General features: G+C 28.6%; 2 protein-coding genes across 2 annotated transcripts; both read right to left on the bottom strand.

Moving 5' to 3' along the window:
- On the bottom strand, positions 1-1639 carry LOC145162815 (small RNA degrading nuclease 1-like). The gene is made up of 8 exons (XM_079081844.1): positions 1512-1639; positions 1358-1446; positions 1221-1290; positions 1015-1115; positions 723-818; positions 528-629; positions 350-454; positions 1-197 (listed from the first exon to the last, which is right to left on the bottom strand). The coding sequence occupies exons 2-8, from the start codon at positions 1421-1423 to the stop codon at positions 192-194; spliced, it is 546 nt and encodes a 181-aa protein (XP_078937970.1). The 5' UTR covers positions 1424-1446; positions 1512-1639; the 3' UTR covers positions 1-191.
- A 7626-nt stretch (positions 1640-9265) lies between these two features.
- LOC145164371 (protein FAR1-RELATED SEQUENCE 5-like) lies at positions 9266-12935 on the bottom strand. The gene is made up of 7 exons (XM_079083094.1): positions 12803-12935; positions 12474-12490; positions 12268-12370; positions 11127-11931; positions 10756-11014; positions 10223-10639; positions 9266-9886 (listed from the first exon to the last, which is right to left on the bottom strand). Exons 1-7 carry the CDS (start codon positions 12933-12935, stop codon positions 9266-9268), a joined length of 2355 nt encoding a protein of 784 aa, XP_078939220.1.
- Between the last annotated feature and the right edge of the window lie 491 nt (positions 12936-13426).

The raw sequence follows: 13426 nt of genomic DNA on the forward strand, positions 1-13426 counted from the left end.
TAAAATCAAAATCTAAACAAAATTCCAATATTCAACAGCAATCACCTTTTGTGGGAGTCAAATACCTAATTGTTCACATACAACTGTTTCTTTGTGTCTTTACCTTCTTACGCTGAGCTGGCACCTCATCTTCGATGCCACGTGGACACCAGTGCCAGCTTAGACCATCTTTCGGACATACAAACTGCCAGCTAGACCTGAATCCAGGTTAAATAAAATTAACTTCTGTGGACGCCCCAATGAATCCTCATAAAAACGGTTTCACAAAAGTAAGTTGTTTATTATATTTAATTAAAAAAATTATAAAAAATGATTATGTGATACTATTTATGTTTTAAAACATACTTACTTTAACTTGGTTACCATTAAGACCCTTGTACACCTCATCAGCCTCCTGTTTATTCTTGAAAACTATAAAAACCGAATATCTCTTTCCTTTACCTTTCTTATTTTCCTGCAACCAAAAAATTACATTTAGCCCTATATTTTAAATAATAATTATTTATTTTAATTTAACAAATCTTTACTTCAATTGTGAAATCTCCAGGAATAATTTCAAGTAATTTTTCTTCAGGAATGGCAATTGGTATGCTGTGACAAAGTAACTTCATTGCATCTGTTTCAACCACCTGAATATTGCAAATAGATGAATCAACCAAATCAAAGGGTATTTTCGGAAATAAATAAATATAAGAAGCAAGTTTCATTTTTATCAACCCCACTTCTATTTTGGCAAGTACAAGTTTCATTGCTGCACGTGCATCCTCCAAACAATCATGAGATGCACCTTCCATTCTAACTTCATATCCCAAAACTGACTGTCAAAATATGGAAAGAAAAATTAAAATAAATGGAAGGGCATTTACGTCTTTTGCACGCACAAGTCCCTGTTCCACCTTTTTTGGGTGGGACAAAAGATTACAATTTTGTCTCACTGAAACACAGTACAATCTGTTATGTCGTGTCATGTGTTGTGAAAAGAATAAGGGTATTTATGTCTTTTTCAAGACTTGCCTTACACAAATCATTCAAAGATGGTCTCCTGAAATTGGAGCCACTACCATATTTGAAGACAAGAGAGGTGTCAATTACTCTTGTGTGATCTATCTTCAATGCTGAATAAAAAAGTTAAACAAGGGTAAATTCGTAAAATGTCCAACTTTCTCAATTAAGTCAAAAAGAAACACTCATATTATTATTATTATTATTATTATTATTACCTTGTAGATCATTATTTAAACTATGCCCAATCAAAATCGTTCCTCTTGATAGCAACTTCTTCATAGAATCCTTATGAAAAAACACGTCACGTTCAGGGACAAGATATAAGGAAGCGTGATGAACAACCGATTCTTACTTTAACTTTCTCTGGTAGAACAAATTTGAATTTACATTGTGAAAAGGAATAGCATGCTCGCTCCATTTTCGTATTAAGAGGCGAATAAACTGCGAGCTAGGACCATATGAGAAGCAAATATTGTATAAAACTACATATTAATACAGAGACTTACCTCCTTCGGAGCCTTTTCGATCTTATCCATGGAAGGCGTTTTCCTCAGGGATGTTTCTAGGGTATATAAAGTTGGAAATTTGGGGGGAAAGCTAGGGTTTATAAGCGTTCTAGTTGAATGCCCTGGGGTTTATGGTGACGCTAACGTTCATATCATATTTGTAGGTAACGAGGGTATGTTTGCGGCCTTTCGCGGAATATATATGAAATAAATTAAAAAAAAAAAAACAAACGAAAAGTATAATATCCTAAGTTCCTAACGGTAATATATATATATATATATATATATATATATATATATATATATATATATATATATATATATATATATATATATAGAGAGAGAGAGAGAGAGAGAGAGAGAAGAGGGTTCAATTGAGAAAAAAAAAGGTTGAGAATAGGGGAACTATTCTTAGCCAATCATTTAATGAGCTTAAAAAACGCACGGTGACAAACTTGTAAATAATCTAAATACATTAATGAGCGGTTACAAATTTGTAAATAATCCAAAAACATTAAACCGTCAGGGCACTTGAGTAATTTGATAACACGTCAAATCTCGACAGAAAAGCACCATTTCCCTCTTCGATACACCATAACACGAAAACCATTTGCAGAAGAATCAATAAGAAGAAAACCATTTGCAGAAGCATCAAATAACATAAACGAAAAAAATGTCTTCCGATGAAAACATGAACGAAACCATTTCCTCACTCTTGACAATGAAAGGTAACCATCGGCGTTTTTTCTCGAGTTTTTAACGATTTCGAATCATTTTTAAAATTATCACTTGATTACTTGAAATTTCTCGTAATCTTCGATAATTATTAGTTGATTTAGAACTAAAAACATTGTTTTCACACTGTTCATTCTTCAAAAAAGGTTGTTTACTTCAATTTTTTATGATACTCGTTCATTCTCGTAACCCTCCTTCGTTATTACTTTATTTACTTGAAATTTTTGTAAGAATCATCCATTATTATTTGATATATAAATGATTTTACATCATCTCTTCATTTTTCATCTTTATTCAAAACTATTCTGTCAAAATACAAACGTTACTTAACATTTCGCTTATGTTTTCCTAATATTAACTACTTACCCTTACAGAAACAACACCAACAGTGAAGAATACATATAAACGAAACCCAAGAACAAATCAAAAAGGTAAATAAAATATGTTTTGTTTACTTCTGAACACAAGCAAAACTAATATTCAGTCGTGAATATGTATGTTATATTCACATATGAATAGAACATAGCTTGCTGCCATACATACATTATTCATATATGAATACAACAAGAATAACTTACATATGTTCTATTCACATCTGAATATAACAAAACATATTCATATGTGAATAAAAAAATATGAATACATATGTTTTATTCAAATATTCAGTCGTGAATATGTATGTTATATTCACATATGAATAGAACATAGCTTGCTGCCATACATACATTATTCATATGTGAATACAACAAGAATGACTTACATATATTCTATTCACATCTGAATATAACAAAACATATTCATATGTGAATAAAAAAATATGAATACATATGTTTTATTCAAATATTCAGTCGTGAATATGTATGTTATATTCACATATGAATAGAACATAGCTTGCTGCCATACATACATTATTCATATGTGAATACAACAAGAATCACTTACATATGTTCTATTCATATGTGAATATAACAAAACATATTCATATATGAATAAAAAATATGAATACATATGTTTTATTCAAATATTCATTCGTGAATATGTATGTTATATTCACATATGAATAGAACATAGCTTGCTGCCATACATAAATTATTCATATGTGAATACAACAAGAATCACTTACATATGTTCTATTCAGATATGAATATAACAAAACATATTCATATGAGAATAAAAAAATATGAATACATATGTTTTATTTAAATATTCATTCGTGAATATATATGTTATATTCACATATGAATAGAACATAACTTGCTGCCATACATACATTATTCAAATGTGAATACAACAAGAATGACTTATATATGTTCTATTCACATATGAATATAACAAAACATATTCATATGTGAATAAAAACATATAAATACATATGTTTTATTCAAATATTCATTCGTGAATATCAAACTCATTTATCTTCTACTTACTATTGAATGAAGGTAAGAACACTAACATTTCCGATAAAGATTCACCAACAATGAGAGAAACAAGATCAATGTAGAAAAATCAAAAAGGTATAAAATACATATCATATCTTATAAATGAATATTCTATATTCATTTATGAATATAATATATTTTCTTTGTAAAATGTATTTCAAAATTATTTATCTTCTACTCACTCTTTCATGAAGGTAAGAAGATTTGTATTTCTGATAAAGACCCCACAACTATGATAGAAACAAATTTGAAGAGGAAAAATGCGAAAGGTACAAAATTCCTATCATATCTAATATATTCATATATGAATAAAATTGTATATATTAGATATATTAATAAATATTAATAAATCAACGAGCATATATCATATTTATATATCAGTAACTTATTCAAATATTATATGTTTTCATTTCCCAGATAAAAAAGAAACAAAAGTACCAAAGAAAATAAAGCATCAAAACAGAAAAAGTCCATCAAAAAGGAAAACTCCTGAAAAACAACAACTACAAGATTCAGACTCTGATTTTGAAAGTAGTCATCCATCGAAGAAGGCAAAAAAAAGGAGTCACCAATCAAAAAAGACAAAAAAAAAAAACCAATGGTAAAAGAATTTTACTCAATGAAAAACAGATGTTCACCAGAGGCATTACTATCTATAATCCTTGGGATGAGCAAAGAACAAAAAGAATCTGTAAGATCTATGGGTTTTGGAGCTTTGTTAAAAATGAAAATCACAGATATACCACTGAAGTTGGGATTTTATGTTCTTCAAAAATTTGATTCTGAGAGAATGGTGATAGATATTGAAGGAAAGGAACTGAAAGTAACAGCAGAGTCTGTTCATGACATGTTGGGCATACCAATTGGTGGAACCAAACTTACACAACTGGATCAATGGCCTAAGGATGATACAAGTTATGATGAATGGAAGCAACAATTTAAAAAAGATTCAATCATCCGACTAAGTGCAATAAAAAATGTTATTGTTTCTACCACACAAGTTGATTTCAATTTCAAATTGAACTTCTTAGTTCTTTTTGTCAACACGTTTTGCGAGTCAACATCAATGGGAAGATGCAACCTGTTTCCCTTGAGTTATATTTCAAGAAAAACAGATATCAGCAACATAGACTGGTGCAGCTATGTTTTGGACTGTCTTGTCAGAACAAAAAACTCATACATACCATACTCAGATACCAGCTTCTTTGTTGGACCTTCAGCTTTCTTGGTGGTAAGTTATTATAATGTTTATACTCAATTTTTAATAATATTGATTATTCATAAACTAATAGCAAATATTCATATATGAATAAGAAAAATATATTTGTTCACACGTAATGCTTTACATTACTTATTCATATATGAATAAGTAAAAAATAATATTACTTGTTCATATATGAATATCAATTAGTTATCATTTATGTGCAGTTGTTCTATGCTGATAACATCCACTCAGAAGCTTTAACAGTAACACGTAAACGTCCAACAATTTGTTATTGGAGTTCAGAGAAGATTAGATATCGAGAGACATTTGAACAAGAAAAAGGTAGATTTGGACTTGGAGAATTAAACGAAGAATTTGTTAATGAACAAGATGAAGGAGATACAGATCTCGAAGACAGTGATTCTGATAAAGATGAAGATCATTCTGTTGAGGTAATTAGTTTGAACATGTGAATAATATATGATTACATTAAATTATTATATTAAATTCTAATCATATACTTCTTTTTGTTACATAGGCATATGAATCAAAAATATCAAAAATGCTTAATAGTTTTGAGAGGATGAAGGAAAAGCTGAATTCAAAGCTTAATGATGCGATGACAAAGTTCCCTGAAAAGGAAAGTTTTAGAATTTTCAAAGAAAAGATGACAAATATGATTGTTGAAGAAAAAACTGAAAGCACAACACTTTTTAATTTTCCAAGTAATGAAACTGGAGTTGAAGGAATCAATTTGACACCAATAATGGGTCAAAAAACAAATGATCAAAAAGAAAATGAAGATAAAGAGGGAAATGGTGAAGAAGTCAGTGATAATGATGCAAGTCAACCAGAAGTAGATTATTTGCTTGATTCAAATGAAGCAGAGAATGAAGGAATAAAGAATGATGCAGATAAGAATAAAAAAGAAGGTGAAATTGGAGTAAAAGAGAAAGATGGAAAGAGGAATGAAAATGAGAATGATGAAGAGGAAAAAGATGATCATGCTGAGGAAACAAATAATCATGAAGAGACTATTCAACAAACTGAAAATGAAAATTTGTTGGATAAAGTTGTTGACAACATTGTGGACAATGTCCTTGGAATTGGAATTTCAAGTTTAAATAGTCAAGAAGATGAAATCTGGAATCACCTTGAAATGAAAACTATTTTCGATAATATTGATATAGGTAAATTTTGTCTTACTTTTATTTTAAAAAAACATATAAAAATATTAATACACAATAACAATTTTGTTTGTTAAATTTTGACCAGGGTCACCAATGAGTACAGGTAAAACTAATACTCTTGCAGAAAAGGAAAAATCAGAAGGTGTACATGAACAAGGAACAAAAGTTGAAAAAACAAAGGGAGATGATATAGGTAAATGAACGATTTAAAATATATTACAATATTTATATTGATATTTTTAATAACATTGTTTATTCATAAGTGAATAATACACTATATAAATGAATAAAAAATAAAAAATATTCATATATGATGTATATGTTTCAGGCAAGGAAAACTCTGAAGATAGAAATGAAGGAGGAACAGAAGCTAAGAACATGAAAGATGGAGGTGAAGATAAACATACAGAAACTGAGAAAAGAAATGCAGAAGATAAAGGTAAATAGTTGAATCACTAATAAATGAATATAATAAGTTTTATTATTAACAAATAAATAACGCAATATAAAAAAAAATTAATATTTCTTATTCATAAATAATGATATGCATTACTTATTCATAAATGAATACATTACTTATTCACATATGAATTACTTAATCAAAGTTCTTTATCTTTCAGGAAAGAAAAAGTCAGAAAATGAAAACAAGAAAGGAGAAAAAGCTGACAAGACAAAAGGAAATAAAAGAGGTAACAATTTGGATAAACATTTCAAAATATAAACTCAAATATTATAATTAACTTACAACTATTTATATGATAAATCTCCTGGCATGCAGATACTCATCCAAGCTTTAGTTTAGGTCTCAGTCAAGATTCAGATCAAACTTCAAGTAAAAAATCTAATGAATCTTCACCAAAAAAACCACTTACAAAGAAACAAATCAAAGACGACCATCAGAAGGTTGTTATCAGATTAGCAAAGAAAAATGTTCTTAATCCAAATCCAATCTCTGTATCAGTTCCTACTGAAGAAGGACCATCAAAGCGTGATCTGGATCAACCAAGAGAGAAGAAGCTTGTTGATGCTTTCAAATCACCTTTCAAATGCAGAATAACAGACACAAAAGCCAAACTGACACATCAGGAGAGTATTGTCTGTGAATGGTTGTTCAACTTACAAGGCAATACATCGTAAGTAACTTTATTTTATATACATTCATATATGATTATTATATAGATAATAATCTATGACATTTTGATTATATATTTGCAGAGATGTGGTTGTCCAGACAAAATATGGTCAGATAACAGAAAGAGCAGTTATGGAAAGTCTATATGCAAACACAGAGATTTTTGGAGAAGTTTTAGACACTTGGTCTGATTTACTTAACCACCAAGAACTGGAAAGGGATTTTGGAAATTCACCATACAGACTCTTCTTGAAAGTTGGAGTTTCTGTAAGTTTATGTTCTAACCTTAATTCCTTCCTTATTGATAAATGAATACACCAATATGATGTATTCATTTATGAATATTATATTTTTTTACAACTGAAATTCACTATGATTACACAAATATGATGTATTCTTTAACATAATTATATATATTCAACTGAAATTCACATATGATTATATTGGTTACAGACTGCTTATCTAACTTCAACATTGTCTGATGAAAGAAAGTATGAAAAATTCAAGGAGAACTTTCATGACAGTACCAGTGGGTACAAAAAAATCTTGAACATAAAAGATATTGACATGGTATGTTAATTAAAGTTGTTTTTTTTATATATATTTTATGAACAAAATATTTACCATTATATACATAAAAACAGGTATTCTTTCCAGTTGTTAGAAGTGCTCATATTTTTGTAATTGTCTTCAACTTAAAGAAACCATCAATTAAAATTCTAGACAATAGTACAGTTGAGGGGGATTATGAAGGGAAATACGGAGTAATATTGAAACCTTTGGTATGTACCCAATTCACAACAACATAAAAGAACCAATTTATTACATATCTAACTTTTATTTTATTTAATGATCAGAAAAAATTGTTTGTGAGATACTTTAAAGAAATAAACCATCCAAGAGCAAATGCAATCTCAAAAGAAAGTATCAAACCCCAACGACTTGAAATGTCATGGAGAACAGTTAAAAACAAAGTTGATTGTGGGGTCTTTGCAATGAGACATGTGGAGACCTATATGGGACAACCACTCTCAAAGTGGAAACCAGGTCTTCATAAAGAAAGTGCAGTTCAACAAACTACTTTAGAGAAGCTCAGGCAAAGATATGCACACATAATGCTAACTTCTGAAATTAACATGTTGAAGGCTAAGGTGTTGGATCTTGCTGAAAAATATCAAAAAGTCGAATTTAAAGTGCGTACTGATCATGCATACAAGGCTATGCAAACAATTCAAAAAAGGTTAAAAGAATATTGATGATTGCTTGTGAAGATGAAAGAATGTTGAAGTGTGATGCTATAGAACAGTTTGTGTTGAAGATGAATGGATTTGAAGTACATGTAAGATGATTCTGCGAAACAAGTTTTAAATGGTTTGTTAAATGTTCGTTTCAATATTTTGTGAAATGCTTATGAACAACTTTTATTATCTTGTGTTGAATGATTATGTAATAGAAACAACTTCGCTTATTTCTGTCAGTTTTTTATATTTAAATATTTTCAAAGTTTATTTATGTTTATTCATAAATGAATACGAATATGATATATTCATTTATGATTAAATTAGGAGTAATATGTAGTATAACAAAGTTCATATATGAATATAACAAATTTCAGATATGAATATAACTAACTTATTAGTAGAAACAAGTTTGCTTATTTATGTCATTTTTTTATATTCAAATATTTTCAAACTTTATTTTTATTTATTCATAAATGAATACGAATATGATATATTCATTTATGAATAAGTTCAAAGTAATATGTTAGTATAACAAAGTTCAGATATTAACATAAAAAAGTTCAGATATGAATGTTACTTATTTATTAGTATAACAAATTTCACATATTTGTATTCATTTATGAATAATTTACAATATCAATATAACTTATTTTATAGTAATTTAAAAAACAAATATCAACATATCAATTTACCATATCAATATAAATATGTATTATTCATACATGAATATTATTGATTATTGTTTTTATCTGCATATATTCATAAATGAATAAAACCAAAAAACATAAAAAAAAAAAAAAAACTAAAAAATCCCTAACTGTCTTTTGCTGATTTAGCAGCTCCAACTCTTTCTGGACAAGTACGTAAATTGTGTGGAACTCGTTTTCCACATCCTGAACACATTCTATGTTCTTTTTTAGAATTTTCATATGCTACTTCACCTGCACTTGGAATTCTTTTCTTGATTCCAGAACCTTTATTGCTTTGAACTTCAGGAACATGAATATTAATCTCTTCTGGAATAGGAATAGTAACACCCAAAAGCTTGCATACGACTTCACCATCTGTCTTGCTTTTCAATCCAGGAGAAATATAATCACTCTCAAATTCCTTCAACAACATTTGTTGTTTCTCAGCAAACAAAACCAATCTCTTTTTGTCATCTCTTACAATATCCAAACATGATTCAAAACTATAATATGAATCATTGACTAGCTTTACATTCTCACAATCACCTGAATCGGATTTAACAGAACTAAAACGATAATTTCTTGATATCACATCCTTTCTCAATCTCTTCAAAATGTACCTTTCAGGAATTTCTTTAACACCACATCTCATCATTATTGTAAAAGCATGTCTGCATAAAACACCCATACGCTTAAAATGTTCACAACTGCAATTTATTTCTTTCTCTTCAGCTTTTATTTCAACCTGATACAAAAACAAAATTTATACATTTACATTCATATAAGAATACTCATATCAACACTCATATATTCATATATTCATATAATATTCATATATTCATATATGAATATTGATATTCATATATGAATATTGATATTCATATATGAATATTATTACATTTTTCATAAAAAAAACTAGTAAAATTACCTTAAATTCATTTTTAAAATCACTTTTACTGTTGTTGTGCTGCACAATGTAAACTTCCCAACCATCTTCAATACCAACATATGAGTATGTACAGAAAAAACATGCTTTATATATTTCTTTTTGCACCTCAAAAAATAATGTACTTGTATAAACCTTTGATGCTTGCAGTTCTATTTCTCGAGGTGTTTGCATTTTATATGATGCTTTCTTTGATGCCTTATCAAGCTCTCGTTGAGTATTCCTTTGCTTTTGAATGGCAGTGTCATAATTCATCATGAAATTCAAAAGTAAGTTCCCACTTTCTGAGTATGTATTAAAGAATGAATTCATACTCTCTGACCTCGATGTAGTCTTCATCAAACCACACATTGGAATATCACTAAAATATCCAGGTATCCATGAATCACGTATTGTAAACATGTCTTTAAACCATCTTGTGTCTTCAAGATTGAATTCCTTCATAAGCAAACCCCACTTCACCTCAAAAACATCAGGTTTCATATTAATGTCCCAAACAAGCTTCGAAAACCTTTTTCTAAAGTCTGTGTTCGTAAACAAATCATCTGATATCTGTATTAAAACAAAAATATTCATAAATGAATAAATAATAATAAGTAAAATAACAATCAATATTCATAAATGAATATACTAATAAGTAATATATTTGAAATATATTAAAATAATACCTTTTTTTTCAACTTTTTCATTATATGCCACATACATAATCGGTGCTTTGAATTACGAAACACATTCTCAACAGCTTGTTTTATTGCAGCATCTTGATCGGTTAAAACAAGTGTTGGTTCTTTCCCATGAGTTTTAAGAAATGCTTTAAGCAACCAAGAGTAAGACTCAATGCTTTCATTGCTTAGCAACCCAGATCCAACAGTAACCGATTTTTTATGATGGTCAATAGCAGTAAACGGAACAAAAACCATTCGATACCTAACACGCAAAAAAAATGTTCATTAAAGTCAATTTTTGATGTATTAATAAGTGAATATAAAAATATTCATATATGAATAAACTATAAACAAAAGTAGATAAAATAACTTACTTGTTTGTTCGGAAAGTCGCATCAAACGAGATAACATCACCAAATTCAGCATAATATGCCTTCTCCATTTCATCAGCCCAAAACATACAGTCCAAAACATCATCTTGACAATTAAACTCAAATGAGTAATTTGGATAGTGAGCTCGACGGTCATTCATTGTGTTTACTATAATTTGGGCATCTTTATAACCAATAACCCTGTTGATATCTCTCCTTAAATTTTTATAGTCAACTACTTTGGGCTTTACAAACTCATACCCACCTCTCAGACTTGCCCTCAACTTATGAGCCATAGTTGGACCTATTTTTGATATGGAAGCACGCACAATAAACTCTTTTTCTGAATATGACATTTGTCTCGCTTTTTTTAAATCGCTTCTCTTCTCAAGTGGATGGTTGTGAAGTTCATTAAACTGAAAAACTTTATAATCTGGAGTTCCATACACAGATTCAAATATAATCTTTGCTTGACAACCAATAGCCCTTGAATTTGAATTTCGTTTCCTCCTAACACCACTTATACCTAATGTGTCACAAAATTTCTTTTTCTGTTTGCCACCACGATTACATATAACATGTTTCTTCTTTATAATCTTGTTATCAAACCTTGACTGTGTGCTCAGTCTAACATCAAAACCACCAATTTCAGCATACTCAGAATACATTTTGATAGCCAACTTTAATGATTTGAAGATTAAACCCTTAAATGGAATAAGTTGAACATGTACATTTGGCTTATAGACATGTTCTCCAATTATATCATCACAGTATTGCACATCATGTACTGAACTTGAAGATTCACCACCTAAAATAATAATGCATGAATAAATCAATAATATATGAATAAAACAATCATATATGAATACATGAAACTCATATAAATAAAACAAAAAACATTCATATATGAATAAAACATTCATATATGAATACATAAAATTCATGAGGATTCAAAATATATAAAATAAAACATAACTTATTCATATATGAATAAAACGAAAAAAATAATAAATTCGAAATTACAATTATCACACGTTTATTCATATATGAATAAGACAACAATTTATTCATATTAACATATTCATATGTAAATAAATGATAATCAACAAAATTTAAAACAACAAAATAATTCAATAACTGATACCTTCAAAAAATGAGTTCTCAACATCTTCTTCTTCACTCTCACTCATAGAAGAATACAAATCACCATCAATAACACTAGAATTCGACATAATACACCAAATGATCTATATAAATAAACAAAAACAATCTTAATATCGAATATATCGAATATATCTCACAAAAAAAGTCGTAAAGATGAAAACCTGGTTAATTTCGAATATATCTCACCTCAACGTACAAAATATCTGAAAGAAACTTAAATCATATATGATCAGATGATGTAATTAAGCAATCTCTATCAGTACAGAGCGTAAAAACTACAACGATATATCCGATTAAAAATTAAATCAGCTCCGATTTGAAATAAATATCTCAAACTACTTAACAAAAATCCGATGAAATAACTCCAATACATATTCGAAACTTGATAATCTTGATAATGAACTCCGATGAAACAACTCCAAAACGAAGATAATAAGCGTAATTCCAAACAAATTATAAAAAGCAATAATCTTGATAATGAACTCCGATCTATCCGATTCAAACGATATACATACCTGATAAAATCGGAAACCGAATACGAAGTAGAAAACTGAAACACAGATGCGAAACTTCACGATTAATGGAATGAATACGTATAATTGCTAACGAGTTATAAAAAGAAAATAATATTGATAATGAATTCCTCATATCCGATTCAAACGAGCTAAAGATATCATCAAATTGGAAACTGATAACAACGAACAGGTAAGTTCTATGTAAAAGAGTTGCTAATTTACAAAGATACCCTTAATGAAAATGGACACGCGTATTTTTTTTAATTTGAACATGTTAGATAAATGATTGGCTGAGAATGATTCCCCCATTCTCAACCTTTTTTATTTTCTCAATTGAACTTACCTCTATATATATATATATATATATATATATATATATATATATATATATATATATATATATATATATATATATATATATATATATATATATATATATATATATATATATATATATATAGTAGCCGTTTACCCGCGCCAAACGACGGACAAAAATAATTTCTCACTTAAAAGAACTTACAAAAATATTAGTTGATCGTTGTGATTTTTTTTGAAAGCCGGTTTTGCATAACCTACAAGTTTTCTAATAAGATTACATACCAGTACATAGAAATAGTAATCGGT

The sequence above is a fragment of the Lactuca virosa genome, chromosome 3 (assembly GCF_052849685.1).
Source record: "Lactuca virosa cultivar CGN04683 chromosome 3, Lactuca_virosa_CGN04683_v6, whole genome shotgun sequence".
NCBI classification, from domain to species: Eukaryota; Viridiplantae; Streptophyta; class Magnoliopsida; order Asterales; family Asteraceae; genus Lactuca; species Lactuca virosa.

Coding starts and splice junctions, on each gene's coding strand:
- LOC145162815 (XM_079081844.1), bottom strand. CDS start 1,423: ATGGAGCGAGCATGCTATTCCTTTTCACAATGTAAATTCAAATTTGTT. Junction 1,291..1,357: donor TTCTACCAGAGAAAGTTAAA/GTAAGAATCGGT, acceptor TTTTTTCATAAG/GATTCTATGAAGAAGTTGCT. Junction 819..1,014: donor CTTTGAATGATTTGTGTAAG/GCAAGTCTTGAA, acceptor ATATTTTGACAG/TCAGTTTTGGGATATGAAGT.
- LOC145164371 (XM_079083094.1), bottom strand. CDS start 12,935: ATGAGGAATTCATTATCAATATTATTTTCTTTTTATAACTCGTTAGCA. Junction 11,015..11,126: donor GCGACTTTCCGAACAAACAA/GTAAGTTATTTT, acceptor TTTGCGTGTTAG/GTATCGAATGGTTTTTGTTC. Junction 9,887..10,222: donor TAGAACTGCAAGCATCAAAG/GTTTATACAAGT, acceptor TTTTTGTATCAG/GTTGAAATAAAAGCTGAAGA.